We start from the raw sequence: 27,152 nt of genomic DNA, 5'->3' as shown, positions 1-27,152 counted from the left end.
GCGTTTCGCTTGTTTGAAAAATAGACTTTGATGTGATTGGTCCATGCAATGCCGGGAAGCAAGACGAGACGAAAATGAACCAAATCGAACGAGTAGGAGGACAGGAGAAAACAAAAGGACAGCCACGGAAGAAGGCTACCAAGGAAGTAAGAGAGCGAGCAAAACGACGAAGGAATGGGAAAGGTAAGATGTCAAGAAGCGAAAAAGAAAGTACCGTATGTAACGTGGACTCTCGGACGGGTAGGAATGTCAGATTGTGAGGACTGCGAGGATAGGCAGAGCAGGTGTGGAACAGCATTGTCGATACCCACAAACAACACTGGATGTGCAGGGAGGGCCACATCCCACCACACTTAGGTCCTGATAGGCTGCGGCACTCGATACAAGCGAGCCATGCTATTGGCTGTCTCGGGCGGTGTCGAAAAAAGGATACAAGACGGGCTCGACAGGCGTCCTTAGCCCTTACGAATAGTATTGGAATAGATGTAATCGAGGATAGCTCGCACAGTGTGGCGAGACGGCATGAACGAAATTTCTAGCGGCGGCCATGGCGACTCGGCAGTGAAAACTCTGAGGCCGAAAGCAAAGAAATACGCCGAATGGGACACTGCCTCGAAGCCGAAGGGTAGTACATTGGCGGCTTAAAAATATGAGATGTGCACTGTGCGCAATACTTTGTGTCGGCACGGCGACAAAGCGGTGAGGGCGATCGCCAGGGCGACGGCGACGGTACGAGTTGACAATGAGGAGCTGAGGAGCCACGTTACGTCTCCGCGCTCTCACATGTCTGGAACGACGGTGTGGCCGCCGTTGTTTAACATCGTACCACCGACTCCAGGTTTGTCTGAACTTCTGGGTTCGTCCAGCCAAGACATGCCAGGATACGCGAGGGCATGCGGAGATATGCAAAGACATGCAACAATACGTAAAGATGAACAGAGATATGCGGCGCCTTTTCCAGCTTTCCATGCTCGAACAACCTTGGTGCAGAGATTGGCCCATGTTAGCTCCGTGCCGTCCTTGGTAATCCCTGACGCGAAGGAGCAATATCGTGCGAGTCTTGACACTCGCCTACTTGTGCTCCGTCACAATAAGTGTACAAAGTAGATATGCATGCATCTGCGGTAATACTGCGAAATATGCGAGAGGCGTCCTCGGCGTCGTAACAGTCCACAGTGACGCTCGAAAACGGCCGGGCATACAGGCATGATTATGTCGACCCTGAATCCGAACGGTCTTGGCGTGCTGCCTTGCCAAGGATGCTTGTCTCCATGTGCGTTACCACGGCTGTCGGCCAGTCGTCCGTTCACGTTGGACGTTGGCCGTTGGCCGTTTGTGCCTTCCTCGCGGAGCGACGTTGAGCTTGTTTTCAGGGCTCTTTCCTATTTGTCCGTCCCCGTAACTGCCGGACACCAGCCTCGTTCCTTCCCTGCCAACCAGACAAGCATCTCACTCTTTTTCTGGCGTATTGTTTCCTCTACCTGTATCTCCTTTCTGATAATTCTTTCATTCCTTTCTTTCGGTATCTTTCCGTTTCATCCTTCTGCCCCCGTCGAATTGTTACCCTCGAGTCCCGGCGGTGCCAGTTTGTCTACATTGTCGGCCTCGCAGACTAAACAGAACCTCTGACGTCATCGGGGCCACTGTTTTTCAGGGGTCCCAAGGGTGGCCTTGGCACCGAATACTGACCTTGCTGGCTGTGGCAGTCCGCCGTGTGGCCCCACTTGCGTCCACCAGAGCCCCACTTTTCCCGACCTAAGTGCAAACTCGTTCATGCTGGCGGTTCCACCGAGGCTCCATAGTTCGCCAACTTCAGGCGATTTTGACTTCACCTCAGTCATATTTCATTCTTTCGTTCACAATAAAAACCGTTCACCACCAGCCACTAGGTACTGGTGTACTCCGGCCGGCGTCGCCTACGCGCCTCTAATTCAGCGCCCCGTACCTCCTGGCCGCGGGGCCGCAGGCGAACACAACATGGCGCGACCGAAGGAGAACCTAACGAAATATGGGGAATATTATGAAGGGAGAAGTCACTTTTCGCCTTGTTCCGGTACTTTCGGTACTTGAAAAGTTTGCTGCCTCCGTCGCTTTGTCGCTTTGTCACTTTGTCACTGTGTCACTTTCTTATTTTGTGTCTGTTTCCGTGTCCAATTCGACGGCGCCGGCGCTTATCGACAAGAGAAGCACGTAGAACGGAGACACTGACAAAAAACAGAAAAAAATAGAACAATTCGCCCTCCCGAGGATTATTCGTTTTGTCGGTTTGTCAGTTCTCGTTGATAATCAGAGAGGGCCCCGAAAGGTATAAAGGCACGTCGGCCTGTTTTGATTTCTCCAAACATCGACAACATCTTCCCTCTTTCTTTTTACCTCACTCTCTATTCTATTCCTCTTCTTTCAACCGTCTGAGACGTCCATTCCTTTGTTATCATCTTTGGCTTTCATCTCGATACCATATCCATCTCTCCATCTTTCCATCTCCACGTTTCTCCGTCTCTCCATATCCTCCACAGATACCTCCATCTCTCTCCACCCCCACAAACCACACATCATGTCCCGCCTTGAGAGACCTGCCGGCCCCAACCGGACGGCTTCGGCCAGCAGCTTCGCTGAGGCCTTCAGCATTGCCCGCAGAAACCTCGAGGACCAGATCTCGCACGAGGAGCCGGTCTCCCCGTCGGCCGAGCTGTCGTCGCCCGATCTGCCGCCCACCGACGCGCCCTCGCTGTCCAACTCCAACGTCATTACGCCGGCCGGCCTGGCGACACCCCTCACCGAGCCCGAGACGCCGCCCACGGACGAAGACAGCGATGTGGCCGACAACTTTGCGTTCGCCTTTGACATTGACGGCGTCCTTGTGCGTGGCGGCCAGCCGATCCCGGAGGCCGTCGAGGCCATGAAGGTGCTCAACGGCGACAACAAGTACGGCATTCGAGTGTAAGTCACATGACCTTGACGTGAGAACAACGCAACCCGCCCAAGCAAGCTCATTTGCTAACTTTGTCGTCCTACAGTCCCTACATCTTCCTTACCAACGGCGGCGGCAAGACGGAGGCCGAGCGCTGCGTCGACCTGTCGGCGCAGCTGCAGCTCGAGGTCAGCCCCGGCCAGTTCATCTGCGGCCACACGCCCATGCGCGAGCTCGCCGACCAGTACCGCGGGGCGGTGCTCGTGGTGGGCGGCGAGGGCGAGAAGTGCCGCAGCGTGGCGGAGCACTACGGCTTCCGGGACGTGATTACGCCCGGCGACATCATCAAGGCCAACGCGGCGACGGCGCCGTTCCGCAAGCTGACGGACCAGGAGCACGCCAACTCGCGCGACCTGCTGGCGCGGCGCGGCATCGAAAAGATGTCGGACATTGTCATCGAGGCCGTGTTTGTGTTTGCCGACAGCCGCGACTGGGCGTCGGACCTGCAGATCATCCTGGACATTGCCATGTCCAAGGGCGGGCGCCTCGAGACGCGCTCCGAGACGTTTGACGAGGGCCCGCCCATCTACTTCTCGCACAGCGACGTCGTCTGGTCGGCCGCGCACGAGCACGTGCGCCTCGGCATGGGCGCGCTGCGGCGCATTGTCGAGACGGTGTTTGCCGAGGTCACGGGCGGCAAGACGCTGACGACGCACGCCTTTGGCAAGCCGCAGGTGTCGACGTTTGAGTTTGCCACGCGGCTGCTGCAGCAGTGGCGCGCCGCGCAGCACGGCCTCGTGGCCTCGAGCCGGCCGCTGGACACGGTGTACTTTGTGGGCGACACGCCCGAGTCGGACATCCGCGGCACCAACGCCATGGACGCGCGCAGCAAGACCACGTCGTGGTACAGCGTGCTGGTCAAGACGGGCGTCTACCAGGACGGCACCGAGCCCGCGTACACGCCCAAGGCCGTCGTGCCGACCGTGCTGGACGCGGTGCACCACGGCATTGAGCGCGAGATGCAGCGGCGCCAGGCCCGCCGCAGCCGCATGGACGCCAAGACCAACCAGGGTGCCTTTATGGAGAAACTGGCCACGATTGAGGTGACCGACTGCTCGTAGAGGATTGGCTTTTTGCTTTTTGGGTTTTACTTTTCGGGTTTTGATTTTGGATTTTGGATTTTGGATTTCCTTTGTTCTTCCTTCTGCTTTCAATGATACACCCTTTTCGGACGATATAAACTAGATACAAAAAACAGAATTGGCGTTTTGGTTGGGATAGATGATAACGATCAATAAGACTTTTACACCAAGAACTGCACATGCTTCCTTTCATGTATCCAATGTATTGATGCACATCTTACACCGTCAGAATCTGCTCAAAAAACCCGGCGTACCCGCGCGTGTCGTCCCGCAGGTAAATCTCCAGAATCCAGTGGCGCTGCTGGCCCTTGGCATTGCGCCCGCGCAGCGGCGCGTGGTTGCCCGGGGCCATGTACAGCGTGATCTTGTCGTTGGGGATGCGCTCGTGCGGGAAGTCGCCGACGAGGTGCCCGCAAAAGACGTTGCCGTACGTCCAGCCGCGCCCGCTCGCCTCGCCGGCCTCTCTGGTCAGGCGGACCGCGACGTCGTACAGCTGCGCGCCCGTGATGTCGGGCCGCGCGTCGAACTCGGCCTTGATCGCGTGCCACAGCGGCGCCAGCGCGTCCCGCAGGGCGATCTTGTGGGGGTCGTCGCCGAGCACAAAGGTGCGGCCAAAGTCGGCCTCGTACGCCTCGAACACGGGACCCAGGTCCACGTACAGGATGTCGTCGGCCGCCAGCACGCGGTCCTCCGTGGTGTCGCTGAACATGGCCAGCGTGTGGGGCCCGCTGCGCACGAGCCGGCGGTGCCAGTGGGTGCGCACATTGTACTTGTCTCTGCCGACCTGGTAGATGGCGTCTGTCAGCTGCTTTTCGCTGATGCCGGGCCGGATCATGTCGCGTGCAATGTCGGCAAAGAGGGCGGCGGCCTTGTTCTGGGCCTCGAGCAGGTTGGCAAGGCGCTGCTCTTCCGGGACGTCGGTCTCGGAGAGCGCCGTCTTGGGCGCCGTAATTGCGTCCGGTGTGGCCATGGTCGCAGTGGGTGTGGATGTTGAGCGGTAGAGTAGTGTAACAGCAATATAGAAATATACGTTCTTTTCCGAGATGATGGACGATATACAATTGCAATTCGTAATTCAAGGGCAGTATTTACTTGGTTTGGTTCACCATCACGCCCTCTACTATGAACAATGACGAAGCCACTACTGCTTCGCACGCATTCAACCAATTGCGGGGACGGTTACGGCCGTCAAAAGGCGTCGTAGTGGTCGGAAATGGACGACGGTCATTGGCTGCGTCGTTGGAGAAGCGCAGAGTAGGATCGGTAAGGGCTGGGCAAAGCCCGGACCGGCGGAGTCGGGTCTATGCCGTGTTGAGGGATTTGGCTGCTGCCGTGCGGAGATTGCCTTTTGATAAAATCCACGGCGGTAGACGTGTCATAGGGCGTAGTAGAGAGCAGCCGACATTCCCTTAGAAGAGCAGCGTGCCGACTGTGGCGATGGCGCTGTCGGAGACCTTATTCTATGATGTATCGTCCTGTCAAGCATCTGCCCTAATAAGTGATAACTGAACAAAGTCTTCCACGTACGGCCATAGATACAGGAAAGTACGGGATCCCGTCCGCTCTCCCCTAGTCAAACCTGTAATCGGCGGATTAGTAGTTGGGTCGGTGACGACCAGCGAATACCCGCTGCTGTACGTTTTTTTTTGGGGGCAAATGTTGTCGATTTTTTGTCCTTTTAAGTCTGTGGCGTCTATGTCTAGCTAGCAATTTTTTTCCCTTTTTTAATTTACTCGGTGACTGTTCTGTTTATACACTTTCGGTCTTTCATTCTACTTAGTGTGGAATACTTTCGACATAACGCTTCTAGGCCCGTTGCTTATATACATCTATAAGATAGGCTCAGTAAATGCTATAAAAATACGATCCTCTAGGAGAACGCAGTACTGGACCAGCCTACCCGCCACTTGGCCAGATATCACAAACGATATAATGACGCCGTAACCCTCCCCCTGTCTACTTATAACTAAGTAATACTGATAATTTAACTTGTGCACTCCACGTGGTACAACTGTCGTCCGTTATCTGGGGGCTTTGGTGAAAACAAAGCCGAACGGCATCGGTTCCCCGCAGATATTTGGCGTTGTCTTCCGCTGGAAGCTCATACCTGACGATGGCGAGTTGCCGGTAGTCACCGGCGACGTTAGTGACGACAAAAACGGCGGATGATATTGGATCCAGCAACTTTGGCCCGGCCGCCTGAGCTGCGTTTGCGCTGCCATCGTAACTGGTAGCATTGGACCCGTATGTGTCGTTTTCATTTTCGAACATGATCATTACCTTCGCTTGGAACTGGTCGTCTTGATGTCAAAGATTAAAATCAAAAGTTGGAGAGTCAAGACCCTGCGAAGAAATCGGTTACAGAGATGAGGATACAAATTGTACCGCGTCCTGCCGAACTACGCGGGATTTAAATCACCAAGAGGCTTCGAAAGATCGAGCTGGCACATGGTGTATTCGGAAGAAATGCCCGTATTGCTTAAAAAGGCGGCCCTGGCGATGAGGATCTGTGCCGCAATATATGCAAGGGTCATACACAACGTGGACCTTTGGCAAGTCTCTTTACTATGCCGTACAATGCTGGAGAACAACGACGTCCAGCCTCGAAAGGGACAACCAGTCCCTGTCGCCAAACGTCCGAAAGTCAGCCGCGGGTTTACCATTACTTTACCGCCATGCTAATCGCCGTGATCTGATATGCTAGCATGGAAAGATGTAGACCCGAGTGGATATCACCGAGTCCGTTTTATTCTATTGTTAAACGTATCTTCGTCGTCCCTTGTTTACATACTCCTCTATCATCGTCGTTCCGACTCAACATGATTGGCATCAGCCGAATTGCCCACGTTGGCCCGTCTACAACACCACCGCGTCCTGAACCGACGAGCCCCTCGGCACCCCGAGACCCCGGGGCCTTTCGTCCATGCCTACAGCACCAGCCGGAACGACGGATCCCGGTCGTCTCCTGTCCCAATGTATTGGTCGTACTTGCCGCTCACCTTGTCTTTGTTGACCTTGTAGCAGTACACCACATTGCCCAGAATCAAAAACCACCCGGCCACCAGCAGACTCAGGATGATCGTATGGCCCTTGTGGAACTGCGGGCTCTGTGTCGACGGGTACACAAACACGGTGACAAACCCGCCGCAGTTGGCAATCGCCAGCTGCAGCGCCGCCGCCGTGGCCCGCTTGTAGTGGCCGGCCGAGTTGTTGGCGAGCCAGCCGAGCACGGGCGGGACGCTGCTGTAGAGGCCCGTGGCCATCAAAAAGGTCATGCCGTACTTGACGCTGGGGCTGTGGACGTTGGCAATCACGGCGTAGCCGATAATGGCAATGGGCATCGTGACCAGCATGATGACGCCGCGGACCTGGAAATAGTCGGACGCAAAAGCGACAATGACTGGGCGAGAGAGACGGGGGGTCAGCCCTGACAAACACAGAGGAAACAAAACAGGGGTGCAGGCACGGAGTTCATACCTGTAACGACAGACGCCACTGCGTACGGGATAACCGACCACAGCTGGGCCGCGTTGGCCGTGTGGCCGAGGGCGGCAATGATCGTGGGGAGCTGGCGTGTCAGCAATGGACGAAGAGTCCAACTCATACGTGGGGCGCAATGGATCTTGGACTTACAAATAGCCCAAACGAGTACAGCCCCGACAGGATGCCAAAGTAGGCACATGCCGACAGCCACGTCTGCCAGCTGAACACCGCCCGCCCGACCTCGTGCCAGCTAAACGTCTCGGCCGCCTCGTGCTCTGGATTCATGATGCTGCCCGTGCTGCCCGTGCTGCCCGTGCTGCCTGTGACCACGTTTCGCTGCAGCCGCCGTGCCGCGTGCGCCTTCTCCTGCTCGCTCAAAAACGACGCACCCACCAGCCCGTTGGGCAGGACGAGCGCGGCCACGGCCGCGGCCGCCACCGTGAGGAGCCCCTCGATGATAAAGATCCAGCGCCACGCGGACATGCCGCTGTGGCCGCCGAGCTCCGACAGGCCGCGCGCCAGCAGGCCGCCAAAGGCGCCCGAGAGCGACGCCGCCGTGTAGAACAGGCCGATGCGCAGCGCCAGCTCGCGCCGCGTGTACATGCTCGACAGGTACAGCACCATGCCCGGCAGCAGGCCGCCCTCGGTGAAGCCCAGCACGGCGCGCACGGCCACGAAGCCGGCAAAGTTCTGGATGAAGCCCTGGCACATGCTCACGACGCCCCACGCAAACGTCAGGAACGGCAGCCACACGCGCGGCGTCACGCGCTTGAGCACCAGGTTGCTCGGCACCTCGCTGACAATGTACGTCGCGTAGAACACGGCCAGCCCCTGGTCGTACTGCACGTCGGCGGCGTCCATGCCGAGCTCCTTTTCGAGCCCGTACAGCCGCGCGTTGCCGACGTTGGTGCGGTCGAGGAACGAGCACAGGAACAAGAGCGCGAGCACCGGCAGAATGCGCGTGTCGAGCCGCCACAGGATGCGGCGCGTCATGGCCCGCGCGGCCGGGCTGTTGTCGTACTCGTCGTCGTAGGCGAGATTGCGCGTCTCGACGTTGTCGACGTTGTCGACATTGTCGGCCGCGGGCTTGTCGCCCTGCAGTTCGGCCATGGTGGATGTGTTGTCGCTGCTGTTTATGGATGCCGTGTAGAGTGAGGTGACTGGAGAGGGTCAGTGGTCAGGGTTCTGTGTCACTGCGTGACGGCTCCGTACGAAGTACTACCACTGTCGCGGTCGTCGTCGCTGTCGTCGCGGCCGGCAAGGTTGTGACGTCGCTATACCGTCGATATTGCTGGTGTTGATACTGTTTTGCTAATTTTGAAAGGGCCCCCTTTCCACATCAGCGACGTGTTCGCGACATGCGCATCGGGAGATTGCCCAAAAGATGGCAAGCCAATCTCACCAGGGCCAAAAACTCCGGCTCACGCGGTGCTCAGCGGTGCTCACTTCTGTTCTTGGCACCTTTGCAGATCGGCAGGCCTTGACCTTCCAATTGCGGGGGAAGGGCCGAACATCAGGGATCAGAGTATTACTACCCCCGTAGCCAGTGCAACTTGGACTTGTCACTGGCGTGTCGATCGCACCCAACCCCATCTCACCCCCTCTGAAAACCCGTACGATGTACGACAATAGCAGTCCAATACGATGTGAGACTCGTCATGCTGTGCAATACCATGCAGTGCGACTCCGCCTCACAACGAAAAGTGCATCACACGGAATCGAAGAGAAAGTCGACAAGTAACGAGGGACGCTCATTACGACCAAATAATTGTCGAGCCACAGGCCAGGTGTATCTTTGAGCTATATTTAATAACTCGTTTAAAATACTATTTAATAAGTGTTATCATTATCATTAGTCATCCAGGAGCCGTCGGTCTTGGTCCATTTGTCCTACAGTCATTATCATTAGTCATCTAGTATCCCCTACCCGTCCGTCTTGGTCCATTTGTCCTGGTGTCATTATCATTTAGTCATCCATATAACCTCTCGTAGGTCTTGTGCCATTTGTCGATGCCATTGTCCTGTGGTCATCCTGACCGTGTGGCTTGCCGTAGTTGCGTGAGCAACCGTGGCCACGTGCTTACAACGTGGTAATTTTCCTCCTTCATGGTCGATGTCTCGGCGACCGTATTCCTAACGACGTCCCGACGCCTAACTCTGTCACGTCTCGAGCAGGGCCTCTAGTCGTCGTCGTCGTCGCCATCCTCCTCGAGCCAGGCGATTGTGCCATCGGAATGCTTGTGATAGAAGCGTCCGGTCGTTTTGTCCTTGGTCCAGTAGTTCCTGTACTTGCTATGATGGGACGAGCCGCTTGACGATCCCTGCGAGGATGGGGCCTTTCGCTTCTGGCCCGCATTGTGAGTGGACGTCTGTGTCGTGGGGGGAGCCATCGGCGAATACGGCGTCGCGTGCGAGTGGTGCGAGTTCGTCTTGCTACTCTTGTGCTTGGACGACGTAGGTGGCGTCGGCTGATGAGTCGGCTGGTGTGCGGCGACCTCGTCGTCGTCCTTGTTCTCATATGCGTGCAGTGGATCGGTGCCGGGTACTGGCAGAGTTGGCACCGTTTCGGTATCGTGTGGGTCAGGCAACTGTGTTCCCTCGGCAATTCGGTGCGGCGCATGTCGCTGCTGCTTCCAATGGTCTTGTAATTCGTCTTTCAAGGCGCACGACTGGTCCCTCGCGTGGTCTTGCGCGTTTCTGAGGTGCTTGTAGCCGTCCTTGTGTTCTCCGTGAGACGTGGCCAAACTCGTCGACTTGATAGGAAACTGGTGGTATTCAAGAATGCCGTCTTGGGCTGGGGTTGCGAAGTGCGCGTAAAGGCTGAGCTGGGTACCATTCGTAGTAAAGGTTGTGATGTGTGCGTGGCCGGCAGGGTCGGATTTTCCCTGGTAGGCAAGGGCTTGGTTCCTTGCGTAGACGAGTGCTGCGCCGTCGTAAGCGGCTTGCATTCTGGCCTCTTCCATGTCTTTTCCGGGTCCCTTCCATTCCCCGGCCACGTGCGGCAGTGTTAAGGAGTGGGGATCATCCTTATATAGAACGGCCCCGCAGATGCGCTCGTCAACCGGGAACGGGAGGTATCCCTCCATCTCAAGTCCCTCTATGAAGTCAGGCTGCGGAGCAGAGAGGCCATTGTTGAAGCCGACATCTTTCGGAATGCCTGTGAATGCCTGGTTGAAGGCTTGGTCGTAGCCTTTGGGATATTCCTTTAGCAGCCTCACGCTCGTCTTGATCACCATAGTCGCTTCGTTCTTGGCTCGCTCGACTTGATCAACATAGTCATCGTACGCTGACTCGGGAGGGGAAGCGGTTTCACGGGACCTGGCAAGTCGTTCGCGGAGATCCTCGAGGTTTTGGGGCGGCTTCGAGCTGCGAGGGTCGAGGATTCCATTCTTTCGGGCTTGGAGAGCGAAGCCAGATGTCGTCGTCGAGGTGGACTTTGTGGTTGTCGACGATCCGTCCGTGGGGTTTGAGGTCTTGTTCTTGCCCATCTTGTCGAATGCGGCAAGGTTTTGTCGTGTCAATCGTGCCCGTTTCGGTGGTGCTTTGTCGTTGTCGCAGTCGCCAACAATCTGTCGTTTTTGTGTCTGTGTACTCTGTGGAGTTTGCTTCTCCTCTGCGTGAGTGTGCGGTACGTCCATGGCGACGAAACTTGCGGTGTGAGGGAGGATGGTGTTGATTTCTATCTCAATGCGCGGTCGAGGAACTGGGCCGGCTGGGGGCCTCATCGGTTGTTGTTTTGAATTGTCTTCAGGCGACGCGGTTGATTGGGCGTGGACGAAAATTTTCGGCCTACGTGGTCATTGGGCGGTGCAAAATCCCAGGCAGCAGATAGTGGGGGCGGCTACGAGGGATTGGCCCTCAGCAGCTCGCTTCCACCAGATCACTTAAGTGGGGTGTACTTCGAAACGGGCCGCTACCGCTAAACATGGCTGTTGGTGCTAACTCGACCAACAAAACCTTGCGCGTTTGATGGGGTTGCTACGTGGTTCCCACGTCTCGTCACGAAGTGTGGTTTCTGCTTGTGTACGCGTCTTTTCCGGCGTGCTCTGGCCTGGTTCTTGGCGTCTTCTGACGCAGTTCCGGTGTGTCCCGAGGGCCTGCTCCCGAGGCTCCCTTCTAAAGCTGCATCCCCTCTGGAGGTGGCCAGCCTTCCAGTCTATTCTTGGGCGGACAATTCCAGAGTCTCCTCCCTGAGGATCCTGATTGTTTTGTTTCGTCCCGGCAATGGTCTCGGTACAGTTGTTTTTGTCGTGCTAGCGTATAATAATACGTTTCTCGTTAGTTCCTCGTTAAGATCTCCGAAGGCTGCCTTAAGCTTCTTCTCGAACGTAACGTAACTCGAAAACATGTCCCTAGTATTAAGGTCGTAACCAGCGTATCCCAGGTTCAAACGAAATAAGTATATCTGTGGTAATGAACCAATGCGTTCCAATCATGGCTCTCCCCATCCAAGTGCCCGAGATGGGAGTGTTGATGACCTTGTCCGGACGACCCCTAAATGCCCAAGAAAAAAAGTGTATGAATACAGCACGTGGCCACTCCCCGTGTATCAGGGAAAAGATCATCATAAATCCAAACCCGACGACGTGAATCATAAAACCTCCAGTCATAACCAGAGGGACGGGGATAAAACTATAAAGAAACCAGAAAAGAAAAGAAAAGTAGAAGACATAAAATGCCAGTCATGTCCATCATAATCCATGTCGTCCACTTGGGTTGTACACAATCTGACCCCACTCGTCACCGTCAAACAGCTCCGGATAGTACTTGACAAACTCGGGATCCAGCCCCCACCCGGCCGTGCTCATGAACCGTTCGACAAAGTCTGGGCGGAGCACATGCTTCCCTTCCACATTGGTCACCAGCACGTCCTCCCCCCGACGCCATCGCAGCCGCAGACACCGGCAGTACCGCCGGATGAACTTGACCACGTCGTAGCGGTCGTACGTTTTCAAGAGCTTGCGCCGCGGTCCCTCCCAGATGACAAAGTCCAGGGACCCGGGATGCGGCACCCACACCTGCTCGTGCAGGGGCTGCAGAAACGTGGGCAGCATGGCATACCGCGCGGCGCTCGGCTGCGTGCGCCACTTGACGTAGTGGTACACCAGCCAGCCAATGGCGAGGCGTTCCGGGTCGCGCTGGTAGTACGTCTTGCCGCTGCGCTGCAGGCAGCTGGCGAGTGAGTTTTGGTGGGACCCGTACAGAATGTCGAGCGGCGCAGGGACCTCGGGCGAGTCAAAGACGATGCGCGTGTTGGCGTCCCAGTCTGGGCGGCGGACGTCGTTGGGGCCCGAGTAGCGCACGGGGATGCGTGCCCACACCGGGACATTGGCCATGTCGGGCACGGTGCCTGCGCAGAAGGGCGACCACAAAGAAAGGCCGGTGCTCGGCCGTCCACTGCACATGAACGAATCGTACATGGCCATTGTGGAGTCGCAGCTGGCAGCTAGGTCTGCATCCGTGGCCTGCATTGCAGCAGAAAGAGGGACAGCTGTCCGAGAGCTCCAAAAGTCATTTACGTCGGCTCTGAACGAGCCATGCTGCGAACCGACAAGAGCCGACACTGCAGCAGCAGGTAGCGGCACCGACGATGAGTCTGTCAGAAAGCTTTGTGAAGCGTTGTTGATCACACTATCTGCACCATCCGTAATGTAATCGTGTCCGTTTTTGTTGCCGCCGCTGTGATTATGTTCATGTTGGAAGACAACCTCGGACTCTGACCCGCCATCGGTACTAGAACTGATTGCACTGATTCCGGCAAGCCACGATGAGTAGTCCGGCAAGGTATCCAATATCGGACCCGACTTATCGTAATTGTAGTAAGGGTGTACTGGCTCGTACATGGCGATCTCTGTTGTGGAGGCGGACGAGACTGGTGATGATGTGGCTTGCAGCTGCGGTTGCAGGGGAGGCGTTGGCGGCGTGTCTGGTTCGTCAGGCAGTATGTCGAGAGGCTGAAGTGGCTTTGGGGTTTGATTGCTGTCTACTCCTGTGGTGTTGGTGATGGTCTCAACTGTAATGGCACCTGGTATATTTGGTACCGTTGGTACCGTTGGTACAACTGGGATAGGTGTTGAGATGACGGGAGCATTCGGGATGGTAGCCGGGGAAAGGCCGTCTACAGCAGCAGGGATCATAGTCGGCGTGGATGCCACCGCTGCTGGCTCAAACACGTTCTTGAACGACTGGAAGAGTGCCTGCAGGTGGTTGTGCCGCTCTCGCAGTGCCGCATTTTCGGCCCGCAAGTCGCGGATGGTCCTCAAGTCTTCGTCGTTGTGATGGTTGTTGCCACCATTGAGGCCATCCGGTTCACTTCGAGGGCCATGCAACTCCTGACATAGCTTCACCTGCTTCTCCAATGCTTCAATGTGCCGGTTCCGCTTGTTCCGGAGGTTCTGCTGGGCGACGCGATCGCGCAGCCGCTTACGCTCGGCCGCATCAGTATCGGAGCGTCGAATCGCGGACGAAGCGACAGTGGGAGCAGTGGCTATGGTGCCGACCCGAGTCACACGGCCGCGGTGGACTCGAGTAGCCATGCTTGAGAGTGGCTGCGAGGCCTCTGTGACTCCGACGCGGGCTGAAAAGTCTGCACCGCCGTCAGGGCATCTGTTGCTGCAGATTGTTGTAGATTGTTGTAGATTGTTGCAGATTGTTGCCTCGACAGGGTATTGTACGTGTCAGCTCGTGAGGGATGCTGGTTGAATTGTAGCAATGTTTGGGGTCGTTGACTCGATCCGATGAGAAGCCGGAAGCCGACAAAAGAAGCTGCTCCCCCAGTTTCCGCACCTTCCCCATGTCTTGGCCGGGCTACGGAGGGCAGGAGTGCTCCACGCTAGCCGACCGCTCTTGCCCTCTTCGAGCCCTTTCCCATGACATTGTTTTCCGACAATTACTTGCCTGTTTTGGAAACCCATACGTTCCATGGCGGCCTCTGATTGGAGCGAGTCAGCTATTACATGGCGACTTACCCACTCCCTTCCCCGCACGATGTTGCGGTGTCCAAAAAGACGAAAAGCATCAAAGTTAGGAGCAGAATTCGGGATATTCATGAAAGCAATAAGTCCAAGATCTGACAGAATTGAAGCTTGTACCAAGGACGATAGATACTATGCGCCGTAGCTGTTCAATGAATTCATTTCTGTGAATGTTTTGGGTCCAATAGTAGACCTGCGTCGTATCTATATTTACGACGGTCTTCTTCGAAAGGCAAATTCCCGTAATGTTGTCATGCCTTTTCTTTCCTCTTTAAATGCATTGTGGATGTCCTGCCGAGAACGTGGTAGTTGACTCAACACGTCTCCGCGGCCGGGGCTCGGCGGAGCTTAAATGGGGCTCCTATAGGTATGTCATCACCACTACCCCTGTGGGCTGACAGCTCGGTCGTTCTCCCTGCATGTTATATAAAACTATATTTCCATATACAGAATCTTTGACGTGCGTCCCATAGTAGATAAACAAGACACACTCAGCAACATGGCATCACCACGAGTCTATTCGTCGCCGTATTTGGTGCCCAGCATTCCTTCGAACCTGTCGTTCTGGCAATTCATTTTGCGCCACAACATTGACGACACACTGCCCGACAAGGTCATTCTGCAAGAACATGAGCGGCCAGAGCGGCAGTTGACGTATGGATCCGCCCCCAAACTGGCTGGCCTCGGCGCCGATGCTCTCCGGGAAGTGCTGGGCTTGACGCAGGGCGACACGATCCTGATTGTGGGCAAGAACTCGCTCGACTATCTGCAGGTCGAGTTTGCGGCTCTGTGGGCAGGCATCACGGCGGCGTACGTCATCATCGTACTCGCTCATGTGTCCTTGTCGCGCAATATTTATTGACAATTCGCAGATTTGGGAGCCCTACTGCTACCGTTGGCGATCTCGTCCACTTCATCGACATTGTCGAGCCGGCTGTGGTCTTTTGCGATGCAGGCGACGTCATGGCGCGGGTTTCTAGAGCCATCGACCAGGCAAAATGGACTGGGACAAGGCGGCCTGGCGTCGTAGGCCTCGGCGAACGGGGGACGGCAAAGCTGGCGGTGAGTCAACAATACCTTTCAAATAAACCATGACGACGAAACTAACTGTCTAGTTTCCGTCCGATTTTATTAACGACACGACCAAAGCATATTCACCACCTTTGGACCTCACGAACATGGACAGCCACACCGTCCCTTCCGTCATCTGCTTCAGTTCCGGCACCAGCGGTCTACCAAAGGGCGCGGTTCTGAGCCACCGCAACTTGATTGCCTACCTTCTCGTCTCCCGCAGCACCGATCCAACCAACGCCTCGGCCAACCAGCGCGATGTGTTTTATGCGCCGCTCGGCCATATCTATGGTGTATTTACCGCCAGTCTCCCTTTGCTGACGGGGGGCTTCGTCCGTCTCTTGCGCAACTACACGCTGCACGACTACGTCAAGGCCTGTGTTGACGTGCGCGCCACGACGCTACGCATGGTGCCGCCGACGCTCGTGGCCATGGTCAAGGACCCGTTTGTGCGGCAGCAGAACCTGGCGAGCGTGCGGACCATCAGCTGCTCAGGCGCGGCGCTTGCGCCAGACATTATCAGCGAAGTGCACGAGATGCTGGGCACAGAGGCAGATATTGTGCAGGGATATGGGTGCGTTGGCGGCGTTTCTCCTGTCATTTTGCCTGTTCGTCCGTATTCGTGACTACTAACTTTTGTCAGCCTGACAGAGGGCTCGGCCACAATGCTCCGTTCGTCCTCTGCCAAACGCAAACAGGGCAGTGTCGGCAAGCCCGTGGCAGGAATGCAAGTCCATCTACTTCTCTCTAGTGATGATTTACGTCTAACAGGTTAGGAAAATACGCTTCGTCGACGACGACCTCAAGGACGTGCCAAACGGCCAGCCCGGCGAGATCATGTTCACGGCGCCGACAGTTTTTATGTGCGTACCCCACGGCACAGAGTTTCTTGTCGTCGTGCAGGACGATGTACTAACGCCCCGCCAGGGGCTATAAGAAGAACCCGGCGGCCAACGCCGAGGCCTTCCCCGTCAACGACGGCTGGTTGCGCACGGGCGACGTCGGCCGTATCGACGCCGACGGCTACGTCTGGCTCACAGACCGCAAAAAGGACCTGATCAAGTACAAGGGCAACCAGGTCACGCCGGCGGAACTTGAAAACGTCCTGCACTCCCACCCGCTCGTCACCGAGGCCGGTGTCTGCGGCACCTGGGACGCCGTCCAAGAGACCGAAGTGCCCGTGGGCTACGTCAACTTTAAGCCCACTGTGTCCGTCGCCGACCGCCCGCGCGTTCTGCGGGACGTTTTGGCGTTTGCCAACAGCAAGGTGGCGCGGACCAAGAAGCTGCGCGGCGGCCTATTTTATCTAGAGACTTTCCCGCGCAACGCTACGGGCAAGCTGATGCGGCGCAGCCTGCCGGCACGTCTCCAGGCCACGCGCAATGCGAAGCTGTAGGCGACGGGGAGGGGAACGAGACATGTTTGCTTGCATCGCGCGTCTCGTTTAGAAAATGGATTCCACATTTTGCATCTCGATCAAGGAAACAACAGAACGGTGAAGAAGCTGACCGCAAACCATTCGGGTAGGAGCAGGGAAACAACTCCCGTTCCCTTCCAAATGAAATCATGTGCGGCGCAATGACGCGCAGCTTGTTCCAAGAATCGGGATGCAAACTTGCTGATAATATTTCCAAAGTGGTGTCGTGTGGCATTCGAGTGTGAAAGGGCGTCGACTTTGTGGGGACGGTCTGAAATGGGCCCTGCATAAAACCTCTCATAGATTTTATTTAAATTATTTATTTTTTTGTCAATGGCATATACGGGCGACGAATCATTACGGTGATCGTCAACATGTTCCGAATGTCTTGGAAAGTCCACTGTGGCGCCAAAAACAAGACATACCAAGGCTTGACAGGCGGCGGAGACAAGGGCCAGAAAGCCAAAAGCTGCCCGCCGATGGGTGCAGCCGCGCCATAGAACCGTCTATATGTGTGCAGGGAGCTGCATCACAACGAGCAGAGAGAGAAAGGGAAGCGAAAGACCAGCCCAGGCCATGTTTCTTAGCGAGTCACGGTGCAGAAGAGACCAATAACAGTGCACCAGCTGATCTTGGCAACGATTCAACGGCGTACTTGGCTTGCCCGCCCCAAAAACTAAGAGCCCCTTTGCACCACCTTTTTCTGTGAACCGATGTCGGTCTTGGCCGCGGGGACTGTTTGTAGTCGGCTGGTTTGTGCCAATATATACTTGGGGGGAACCCGAAGAGAGGGTTTTTAACTTTAATAACTTTTAATTAACGAAACTATTATAACTATATTTATAAATTAATCAGAAAGGAACAGAAAAGACAGAAGAGGAGAAGCGAAAGCAGTTTAGCACTCTCCTCCTCATTTCCTTGACCACAGATCTAGAGCGAGTCACCACTTTTAGACGAGTCAAGCCAATCAGACGGCTCGACGTCAATGCAACCCTCTGATGGACGGGGTTGAGTAGTTCGGCCCACAGTTTCGGGTCTCCTACCCCATATTTCTCGATGACATGTTGGCATTCTGTGATTAACTTCATATCAGTTTTATGATTCGGCATCGCCCATCTGTCGCATTGCCTTGCCAACTATTTGTCCATTCCCCAGTCTTGCGTCGCCACATTCCCCGGTTGCCAACTTCCGGGGTAAGTCGCGTGCTTGGTGGAAGACAGATTGTGTGCGTAACCCATGCGCCGTCATGCTTTATTTCCTCTTCACATGCGCCATGCAAGTCCTTGGCGACTTGGCATCCTGCAAACACAAACGACAAAGTGGTACAAGTAAGGTCCAAGCTGTACAGCGACCGCTCGTCGTTTCCTTCTAATAATGCTCTAATGATTCCACGGTCTGGGTATTGGAGAACGTGGGTCGCATTTAATGGGTGGAGCAAGGGCAAGTCGAGGAGGCGTAAAAGAAACCACGGTATTCAGGGAACCTCGTTGAACCAGGTTGAATGCCACGTTATTTTTTTTACGGATGAGGGCATCCCAGTCGTCCCAAACAGTATAATTCCCCAATTCTCAACCTTTCACATTTCGTTTGGGCTTTGTGCTTAAAAGGCTGGTCCTTCCCCAGATTTGATCTCCTTTCTGTATCGACGTGCATGGAGTAGGATATGGATCGGCATCAACTCCCATTTTCATCCCTCTGCCCAGGCCAGGATAAGACAGTCGACTTCTTTTACGAAAATCCATTTGTACTCTTCCTTTTTTTTTTTGTTTCCTTCTTCAATTCCTTCCATGCTCTGTCCTCGCCCAACATGAACTCTACCGGCATACACCTAGCCGACAACAAGGTGGAGGCCACTACGGACCGCCACGATGCGTCAGTTTCGAGCGACAACGCCGCCAACAAGAATGGCCGCGATAGCGAGAGCATCTCCATCAACTCGGCTGCTCTCGGGGACGACCTACCGCCGGGCTACTTTTACTCTCTCGGCTTCCTGGGGACATTAATTGTGCGCTTTCCGTCGCGGCGGCATACTCCGTAGCTTATGGGCACTTGGTACATTCGTCTAACACACGCATATAGGGCTTTTGTTTGTCCGCCATCAGCGCCTACATGTTTGTCATTCTGCCGACCAACATCCTGAGCTACATCAACGAGGACATTGGTCCCAGCCAGTACACCGCCTGGGTCAACATTGCCCGCACACTGGCCCTGTCTTTCACCTACACCATCCTCGGCCGGCTGTCCGATCTCTTTGGTCGCCGCTGGTTCTTTATCGGCGGCAACATTGTGGCCCTCGTGGGTATCATCATCAGTGCCGTGGCCCAGAACTTTACCACTCTCATCGTGGGTGCGGCGGTCTACGGTCTCGGCGAAACGGTGCAGCTGTCATTTAACGTGGCCATTGGCGAGCTGGTGCCCAACAAGTACCGGCCCATGGTGCTGTCGTTTATCTTCCTGTCGAATGCCCCCTTTGCTTCGTTTGGCCCGATGATTGGTATGTCCCGATTCGGTATCACGTTGTGTTGTTGCTTGGAACCGTTTCGTCCTTTCCATTAACGCCGTCATAGCCCGCAAATTTATCGAAATACCCTCGCTTGGCTGGCGGTGGTGCTACTACATCAACATTATCAACACCGGCCTCGCCGTTGTCTTTCTGTTCGTCTTCTACCACCCGCCCAACTTTGAGCTGCTGCACGAGCGCAAGACCAAGCGCGAGATCTTGATGAGCCTCGACTATGTCGGCATTTTCCTGTGGACCGCCGGCCTCACCATCCTCCTGATCGGTGTGTCGTGGGGCGGCAGCATTTACGCCTGGGACTCGGCCGCCACGCTGTCGTCGCTCATCATCGGCGCCGTTCTGCTGATTGCCCTCTTTGTCTGGGAGGGCTATGCCAAGCTGCGCTACCCGGCCATTCCCATTCACTTTTTCACCAACCGCGGCTTCATGGCTCTTGTTGCGTGTGCCACTGTGGCTAGTAGTACGTTTGATCCAGTCTGCATCCTCTAGTGTACATTCTCACCACTAACAACACAGTGTTCTACTACTCGGCCGTCCTGCTTTGGCCCCAGCAGATCCGCCACTTCTTTACCACCGACATTACGTATGGCGGCTGGCTCTCCACGACCGTTGCCTCGTCCACCGCCCTCGGCCAGATCTGCGCCGGCGCCATCATTCGCTGGGGCGGCAACGTCCGCTACTGGATGATCATTTCGACGTTTGCCATGGTCGGCTTTGTGGCGTCGCTGGCCGCCCTGACCCCGGAGAAGAAGGGCATGGGCATTGCTCTCACCATCCTGGGCCCGTTTTTTGTCGGCTTCATCGAGCTCACCTCGCTCGCCCTGGCGCCCCTCTTTTGCCGCGCCCAAGACATTGGCCTGGCCTCGGGTCTCCTTGCCTCCATCCGCTCGGCCGGCGGCTCCGTGGCTGTCGCCGTCTACTCTGCCATCCTGAGCAACCGCCTCCTCACCACCATCCCCGCCAACATTGGTCCCGCCGTCGAGCAGGCCGGCCTCCCTGCCAGCGACGTCCCGGCCCTCCTCAAAGCCTACGCGGCCGGCAACATCACCTCCTACTCCCCTGCCGTCCAGGCCGCCGTTGCCGCCGCCGACCCTATCGCCTACACCCAGGCCTTTACGACGGTCTATCTTGCCAGTCTGGGCTTTGGCGGTATTGCCATCATCGGCTGCTTGTTCTCCAAGGACGCTCAGAAGCACCTGACGAGCAAGGTCGAGCGTAAGATGACGACGGCCAAGACTGGTAAGAACACAAGCGGTACGACCGAGAAGGACACATCTCTAGATGTGTAAATTTGGAACATAAGAGAGATTTGCGATGCGAGTCAAGCGTTGACGGGGAGTGGTAAACTGATGAATAATAATTCGTCAAATGCGAATCGCTGTAGAAACTCTGAACTCTTTATCCCTTCTCATCCGTAGCCTTTATTCGCAGCTTTCATTTTTATTTTTCATTGTTGAATTTTTATTTTATTTTATATTATTTTATTTACTTACATTTTTTAAATCTTTAACTGATTATTGCTACGATTTAATAAGGCTTTGTAAGGGCGGACGCGGTACACGGGAATGGAGTGAGGTTGTAGAGAGCGCAGAGAATGGACGAATCAGCGGCTACCGTGCTTAACTCCACCACATGCACTAAATACAATAGAGTATGTTTCGACAGTGGCTCATTGGCAACCAACATCTACATACTCGCATACACTGTTTTTTTTATAGAAAATCTCCTGAATTCTTTAAGATGGCGATGTTCTGTAGCCCGGCATGGCCACAGGGAGCTCTGCCCCGCGTTGAGGGGCGCGCTCAGGACCAAAAAGTCACGGGCATTGCTTAGGTAACCCAGTGCGAGCTTTGGGCCTCGTTCTGTATTTCCCAGCCAACTGAAACTTGCCTTCAATTCTCGTGGACTGCACAATGCGTGCAAAAACATGGCACCTATCGACCGGAGCGCGCAACGAGTTGTCTTCATTTGGAGCGCGCGTCCTAATAATGCCACGGAGGTGATCGGGGGCCTGCAACACATCGGCGGAACTACCAACGGAGACTTTTTGCAGATGATACAAATTCTGCTCCCCAATGCTTCACACGACCTCACCGTTCAAGGGCCATCGGGCTCGACGCTGACTGACGACGACCAGCCGCTTCTGCGAGGTGATTACGTCGTCAGCGGTGACGACGTCAAGGTAAGCCGATGGAGGGGTGAGGCGGGGGTGAGGCGGGTTCAAACACGAGGAACGATGACAAGGAACGATGACGAGGGAACGAGACGACACAAGTACTGATGCAACTGCATGCGACCAGGTTTCCGAAGAGGTTGTCTTGCCCAGAGCGCTGTCCCAGTCAAGTGGAACGCGTGTCCGAGGCTTTCGTGATGCCGTGCGAGCAAGAGACGGGCGCTGCGTGATCACGAAGCGTCCGAATGTCTACTCTGAATTCGACGAGTGGACCCGCTTCGAGGTGGCTCATCTCTTCCCTGTGGCCTACGAGCAGCAATGGATCACCGACAACTACAGCCGCTACATTTCGCAGGTGCCGTCAACGGGCGGGACAATAAATTCTGTGCAAAATGGGCTGCTCCTCCGCACTGATTTGCATGATGGTTTTGACCAATACCGCTTCTCCATCAATCCAAGGGTTCGTTGTCGTGCCGAGGAGAAATCCTTTCTGTTTTTGCGTGTCATCCGCTAATGATGCACATAGGCCAATCACAAGGTCATTGTCTTTAGCAGCACGTTTGACGACCTTGTAGGCCAGAGCCTCGATCGACAGCTCCTGGACGACCCTTCCTGTCCCCCAGACGAGCTGTTGTGGTGGCACTTTACGCAGGCCGTGCTCGCCAACGTCCGCGGCGCGGGCGAGCCCATCTACGAACACGATTTCCCGCCCGGATCAGACATGATGGGCGAGATCATGGAAGGGCCGAATGCACCACAAAGGCTGGAGTTTGAGCTGTTCAGCCGGCTGGCCGCCCACGTGGAGGTCGTGGACACGGCATCGACCGCGAAGAACGAGGACCATACTGCGAGTGAGGATGGGAAGCAGCGAGAGTGAACGAAACAAAACAACATGTCATGGTGGTGTGTTTTTGAAGTATGAAATAGGAAAGACAAAGGGTTTTCTTTACCACGACGACAGTTCTACCATTTTTTGACCCTGTCCGTCGTCGTGTGACTCCCGTGTGGCAGCCCTAGCTTGTGAGCCTTGTTACACAAAGGAAGATTTTAGGTTCTGACATTGACGGCTCACGTCTTGCAGAGTAATCTTTGGTTGGCAGAGGCAGTTTGTTTCAAACGGTGAATAGATTTGCGGCATAACATTTGCTCTAAAATCTTGAATAAATGACAAAGACAAATAGGATATCAACCGACAGTCGAACACGATCATGATCTTATATGCAATGGCAATGAAGACACCTTCGCATCGATACAGCACTGTCCCTGTTCTCCCACCCCAACATCTCCTCCTCATTCGATTAGGTACCTCTCCAGCATCCCGACCAACCTCCACACACCAAACCTAGACCACCACTTAACCGTCGAGCGGGCTCTTGCACACGTACGACGTGGTGACGTTCTTGGCAAAGGCATCCCTGAGCGTGACAATGGACGCGTAGGCGCCGAGACCGCCCAGGGCAAGGGCGCCCAAAATGTAGACGATATTCAGCGAGTTCATCCACCAGCGGCTGGGCGAGAAGAAGCCGCGCTTGAAGCGTTCCCAGCCCGTGCCGGACCGGGTGACCTGACCGGTGGCCGGGTCGTAGCCGTCGCCCTCGCGCATGGCCATCTTCTTGACGAGGTAGGCAACGGACAGCAGCGGGGGGAAGGTGTAGGTGAAGTGGAGGATGCAGAAGGCGGTCACGACACTGGTGAGGCCGGAGAAGTTGGGGATGCCGGCGGCCAGGGCAAAGGCAATCGACCAGTACACGGGGATGATGGCGACCCACAACCACTTGCCGGCGCGGGAGGTCAGCGGCGGGGCGTGGAGGAGCTCGACAAAGACGTTGTTGTACATGACCTTGAGGCCGATGTTGCCGTACAGACAGGCGGCGATGACGGCGCTGAGCATGGCGAAGACGTTGCCGGCGGTCTGGATGCTGTAGTTGCTGATGCCGAGATAGCTGGGGTTGACGGTGTACTGGCCCTGGTAGCCGTAGAGGAAGAGGCCGTAGAACATGTACCAGAAGTAGATGAAGGCCTGGGCGGCCCACATGGCGGTCAGGAAATCCTTGGGGCGCTTCATCTCGGCCATGAACTCGGGGAAGACCATGGAGCCGCCGTACGCGAAGATGGCCTGCATGGCGCCGGAGACGGAGCCGACAAAGCTGCCCGTGTCGGGGAGACCGCCGTTGGTCTGGACGGGCGGGAAGACGCCGTTCGCATCGGGCGTGACAGACGCGCCGCCGGCAATGGAGGCACCGGCCGACGAGGCGGCGCCGGCGTAGTTGGGGGGCGAGTGGGCGGCACCGCCCATGGTAATGAACATGCAGATGAGGTTGATCCAGACGGCAGCGTTGGCGAGCCAGCCGAACTTTTGCAGGGTGCGGATCTGGCCGACGATGAAGCCGACAATGGCCCAGACCAGGCAGCACACGATGAAGCAGAGGCGGAACTTGGCGACCTGCGACAGGGCCTCGCCGTTGGAGATGACAATCAGGCCGACGTTGAGCAGCAGCTGGATGGACTGCAGGACGTTGAACAGGTGGCGGAGCCAGCGGCCGTAGAGGCGGTAGCCCATGTCGCCAAAATTGCGCACGGGGTACTCGTACGAGTCGAGGCCCATGAAGGACTCCCACAGCAGGAAGCCCGAGTAGCCGGCGAGGGCGGCAAAGATGGTGAAGAGGGTGATGCCGGGGCCCCAGCCCATGGTCGCAAAGGCATACGGCAGGCCAAAGGGGCCGAGAATGTCCGTCGTGATCAGGTAGAAGACGGCGCCGCGCGTGGCGGTGCGCAGGGCGCGCGACGCGTTGATCCACTCCTCGTCGCTGACGACCATGCGATGGTGGCCCGGCTCGGCCACGACGCCCTCGCTCTTCTCGCCGGGGGGCCGCTGCTTGACGCCGCCGTCCGACTTGCTGGGGAAGAAGAGCGACCAGATGGTCGTCTCGTAGCCCGAGCGCGGCTGGGCCTCCTCCTCGGCACGCGTCTGCTTTGCATAGTAGTGGTACTGCTCAAAGGTAATGGTGGGATCGTGCATCTGGTAGTCCCTGCGCCTGTGCGCCGACGCGGCCGCGGCCGTGGCGACCGACGTCTGGTCGTTGGTGATGGCACCGATTTCGTTGTCGTTGCCGACGTCGGGCACTTTTGTGTTCAGCTCCTTGTCCATCTGGTCGTAGACGCGCGGGTCGGCCCCGTCAATGGCCAGGTTGCCTGGTTTGGCCATGATGGCGGCGTGTGTGATGTGTGTGATTTGTGTGATTTGTGTGTTTTGCTGCCGGCAGTTGTGATTTGGCGACACTTGGCAGGTCTTGGCAAGACGAGACGAGCTTGGCAAGACGTGCTTTGCGCAGGGTCAAAGATGTGAGTGTGAGTGGGTTTGAGAGCACCGTTGAAGAAAGAGTAAACAAAAGGAGGGGAAACACAAAAAAAAAGAAGACGGATTGAGTGTAGGATTGAGTGTAAATAAAGGCCGTGGAAACGACAGGAATGCAGATGATCTTTATCCCTTTCTCGCGTACGGGCTACGGGGTCAACTGAGCACGCCAGGGAGGCAAACAAAGTCAAAAGTCAAAATGAGGAGAAGCGAGGAACGGGTTTAGGGTCAGACAGGTCCCAAGCAAGAGAAAGGTGGACGTCCACTCTGGTAATCGTGGAGGTCACGCGTGATGGTGGGTGAGAATGAGGAAAGAAAGGATGGAGGCAGCTGAGAGAAAGAGGAAGGTGCGAAGGAAGAGAAGGGCAGGGGGGGAGGAGAGGGTGGAGAAGGAAAGAGAAGAGAATCAGGAAAGAGGGGAAGAGACAACAGGAGGGAAATGAGAGAAGAAGGGGCGGATGGGGGACGATATGTCAAAGGGTCAGAGCCCGGAGTCAACGAGGGAAAGAGCGAACAGCGCGACCCGGAGCCGGCAAACGAGAAACAACACAAAAATGGGGAGCAAAGACACCAAACGAGCCAAACTAGAGGCAAAAGGGAAGGCGAAAAAGACAATGAAAAGGCGCGAGGCGTACGGAGCACGGATGGAGACAGCGCGGACAATGGGGTGCGGACGGTAGTAGCGGTCGCGTGTAAGTACGAAGCAGACTGAGGGCGAAGTGACCAAAAAGAAATGGAGATGGCAACGGAAAGTGGAGTCGCGCACGAACGAAAGGATGGAGAAGGAGCAACTTGTGCGAGACGAGGAGATCGACGACATGCATGCTCAGGTCGTACTGTTGCAGTTGCTTGCCAATCAAATAGCAGCAGCTGGACCAGGGCAGCTGGACAGGGCAGCTGGACAGGGCAGCTGGCCCAGGTAGAGAGCTTGAATGGTGCAGAACGTGGACGATGTGGTGTCCGTGGGCCGTGTTTCGAGTACGCCTTTTTGAAGGGTCAAGATACAGTCGCAGAGGCCATCAATGCCTAATGCCCAATGCCTACGAGATTTTCAACTGGTTGATGTACTAATAGTCGGCAGGACGTCGACGGTACCTGCCAAGTAAGATGGTCATCGTATTGCAACGTTATTCTGGAGTGGCCGAAACGATTGGCCATGTCTCGCGTTAAAACTTAAAAAGGCAAAGGCCAAGAAAAGAAAAAAAAAGAAAAAGAAAACGAAGGCGAACACTCAGCCCCCCCTTTCCGGAGTCAGGTCGCGCGGGCCCTGTTGGTGTCTGGGCGATCGGCGTTCTTTGTCTCAGCTGCTCGTGTGCCTCGATTGAGGCAATTGGACCAATAATCCAAGAAGTCAGGGAGCCAGACAAAGTGATCTTAGTCATACAGCATTTGGTTGGTAGCCTGTACAATGTACCTCGTAGTTTGATTTCGGTCTGATGTCGGCCTGTCAGCAGCCCATGGACGACAGGGTAGGATAGACTAGCCGCAGCTGATTGAGCTCATTGGGTGATTGCGGCATGGCCAATAAGAGGGAACAGAGTACGGCGACATGCGACGTTATTTTGCAGGCCGCTGTCGTTGCGCTGCTATCCGATCTTGTTTTGTTATCGGCGTCCGTGCCCCGTATTTTGTCCACTCAAAAAGAGTCCGCGGAGTATTGATGCTCCGTCGTCAATACAGCCCAAAGTCGGCACAGCGTCAACGCCAACCACGACCACCACCTCCAGTGCCAGCCATTCTAACCCCATTCGGGCACTAAAGCCTTTAAAGTACCGAGTATAGTGACATGCTCAGGACATATCTTACACTGTTCTGGCATACTGTGCACGATTTCCGCGGTGCAACATACGACGCCTGTATCGTTGGATGTGACTAGCCACAAGCACGGACGCTCATTGCGCTGGTCTGATCTTGCTTCTGTGCCCGTGGCTTGCAGTCTGCGTGAGACCGAGATGCCGATCGGGCAGCTGCAAAAACAGCAACGGCAAGAAGACGGCAAAGCAGCAACTGAGTGCCATTTCAAGGCAAGGAGAGTAGATACGGAAGGACACGAGACGGAGAGGGTTCCGCAATGAGATAAGAACAGATCGGCAGAGGGCGAATGAAAG

General features: G+C 55.7%; 9 protein-coding genes across 9 annotated transcripts; 4 read left to right on the top strand and 5 right to left on the bottom strand.

The window, feature by feature from the left end:
- Positions 1-2,554: 2,554 nt before the first annotated feature.
- SPBR_02769 (uncharacterized protein) lies at positions 2,555-4,032 on the top strand (the record flags this gene model as incomplete). The annotated part of the gene is made up of 2 exons (XM_040761072.1): positions 2,555-2,940; positions 3,018-4,032. 2 exons carry the CDS (start codon positions 2,555-2,557, stop codon positions 4,030-4,032), a joined length of 1,401 nt encoding a protein of 466 aa, XP_040620792.1.
- Positions 4,033-4,270: 238 nt separating this feature from the next.
- SPBR_03191 (uncharacterized protein) lies at positions 4,271-5,023 on the bottom strand (the record flags this gene model as incomplete). The annotated part of the gene is made up of 1 exon (XM_040761494.1): positions 4,271-5,023. One exon carries the CDS (start codon positions 5,021-5,023, stop codon positions 4,271-4,273), a length of 753 nt encoding a protein of 250 aa, XP_040620791.1.
- A 1,957-nt stretch (positions 5,024-6,980) lies between these two features.
- On the bottom strand, positions 6,981-8,646 carry SPBR_02674 (uncharacterized protein; the record flags this gene model as incomplete). Its single annotated transcript, XM_040760977.1, has 3 exons — positions 6,981-7,453; positions 7,531-7,621; positions 7,687-8,646. 3 exons carry the CDS (start codon positions 8,644-8,646, stop codon positions 6,981-6,983), a joined length of 1,524 nt encoding a protein of 507 aa, XP_040620790.1.
- Positions 8,647-9,716: 1,070 nt separating this feature from the next.
- SPBR_02779 (uncharacterized protein) lies at positions 9,717-11,174 on the bottom strand (the record flags this gene model as incomplete). The annotated part of the gene is made up of 1 exon (XM_040761082.1): positions 9,717-11,174. The coding sequence occupies one exon, from the start codon at positions 11,172-11,174 to the stop codon at positions 9,717-9,719; it is 1,458 nt and encodes a 485-aa protein (XP_040620789.1).
- A 1,053-nt stretch (positions 11,175-12,227) lies between these two features.
- On the bottom strand, positions 12,228-14,072 carry SPBR_02584 (uncharacterized protein; the record flags this gene model as incomplete). The annotated part of the gene is made up of 1 exon (XM_040760887.1): positions 12,228-14,072. One exon carries the CDS (start codon positions 14,070-14,072, stop codon positions 12,228-12,230), a length of 1,845 nt encoding a protein of 614 aa, XP_040620788.1.
- Positions 14,073-15,009: 937 nt separating this feature from the next.
- Positions 15,010-16,977, top strand: SPBR_02529 (luciferin 4-monooxygenase; the record flags this gene model as incomplete). The annotated part of the gene is made up of 5 exons (XM_040760832.1): positions 15,010-15,320; positions 15,383-15,572; positions 15,626-16,155; positions 16,358-16,444; positions 16,509-16,977. The coding sequence occupies 5 exons, from the start codon at positions 15,010-15,012 to the stop codon at positions 16,975-16,977; spliced, it is 1,587 nt and encodes a 528-aa protein (XP_040620787.1).
- Positions 16,978-18,805: 1,828 nt separating this feature from the next.
- Positions 18,806-20,805, top strand: SPBR_02510 (trichothecene efflux pump; the record flags this gene model as incomplete). The annotated part of the gene is made up of 4 exons (XM_040760813.1): positions 18,806-19,003; positions 19,078-19,492; positions 19,566-19,976; positions 20,033-20,805. The coding sequence occupies 4 exons, from the start codon at positions 18,806-18,808 to the stop codon at positions 20,803-20,805; spliced, it is 1,797 nt and encodes a 598-aa protein (XP_040620786.1).
- Positions 20,806-21,443: 638 nt separating this feature from the next.
- Positions 21,444-22,566, top strand: SPBR_09128 (uncharacterized protein; the record flags this gene model as incomplete). Its single annotated transcript, XM_040767254.1, has 3 exons — positions 21,444-21,698; positions 21,817-22,149; positions 22,216-22,566. The coding sequence occupies 3 exons, from the start codon at positions 21,444-21,446 to the stop codon at positions 22,564-22,566; spliced, it is 939 nt and encodes a 312-aa protein (XP_040620785.1).
- Positions 22,567-23,043: 477 nt separating this feature from the next.
- On the bottom strand, positions 23,044-24,894 carry SPBR_02579 (amino acid transporter; the record flags this gene model as incomplete). The annotated part of the gene is made up of 1 exon (XM_040760882.1): positions 23,044-24,894. One exon carries the CDS (start codon positions 24,892-24,894, stop codon positions 23,044-23,046), a length of 1,851 nt encoding a protein of 616 aa, XP_040620784.1.
- Positions 24,895-27,152: the final 2,258 nt, after the last annotated feature.

The sequence above is a fragment of the Sporothrix brasiliensis genome, assembly GCF_000820605.1.
Source record: "Sporothrix brasiliensis 5110 chromosome Unknown Cont17, whole genome shotgun sequence".
In the NCBI taxonomy this organism is placed as follows: domain Eukaryota; kingdom Fungi; phylum Ascomycota; class Sordariomycetes; order Ophiostomatales; family Ophiostomataceae; genus Sporothrix; species Sporothrix brasiliensis.
Note: the sequence above shows the minus strand (reverse complement) of the source record. Positions and strands in the feature narration are given on the sequence as shown.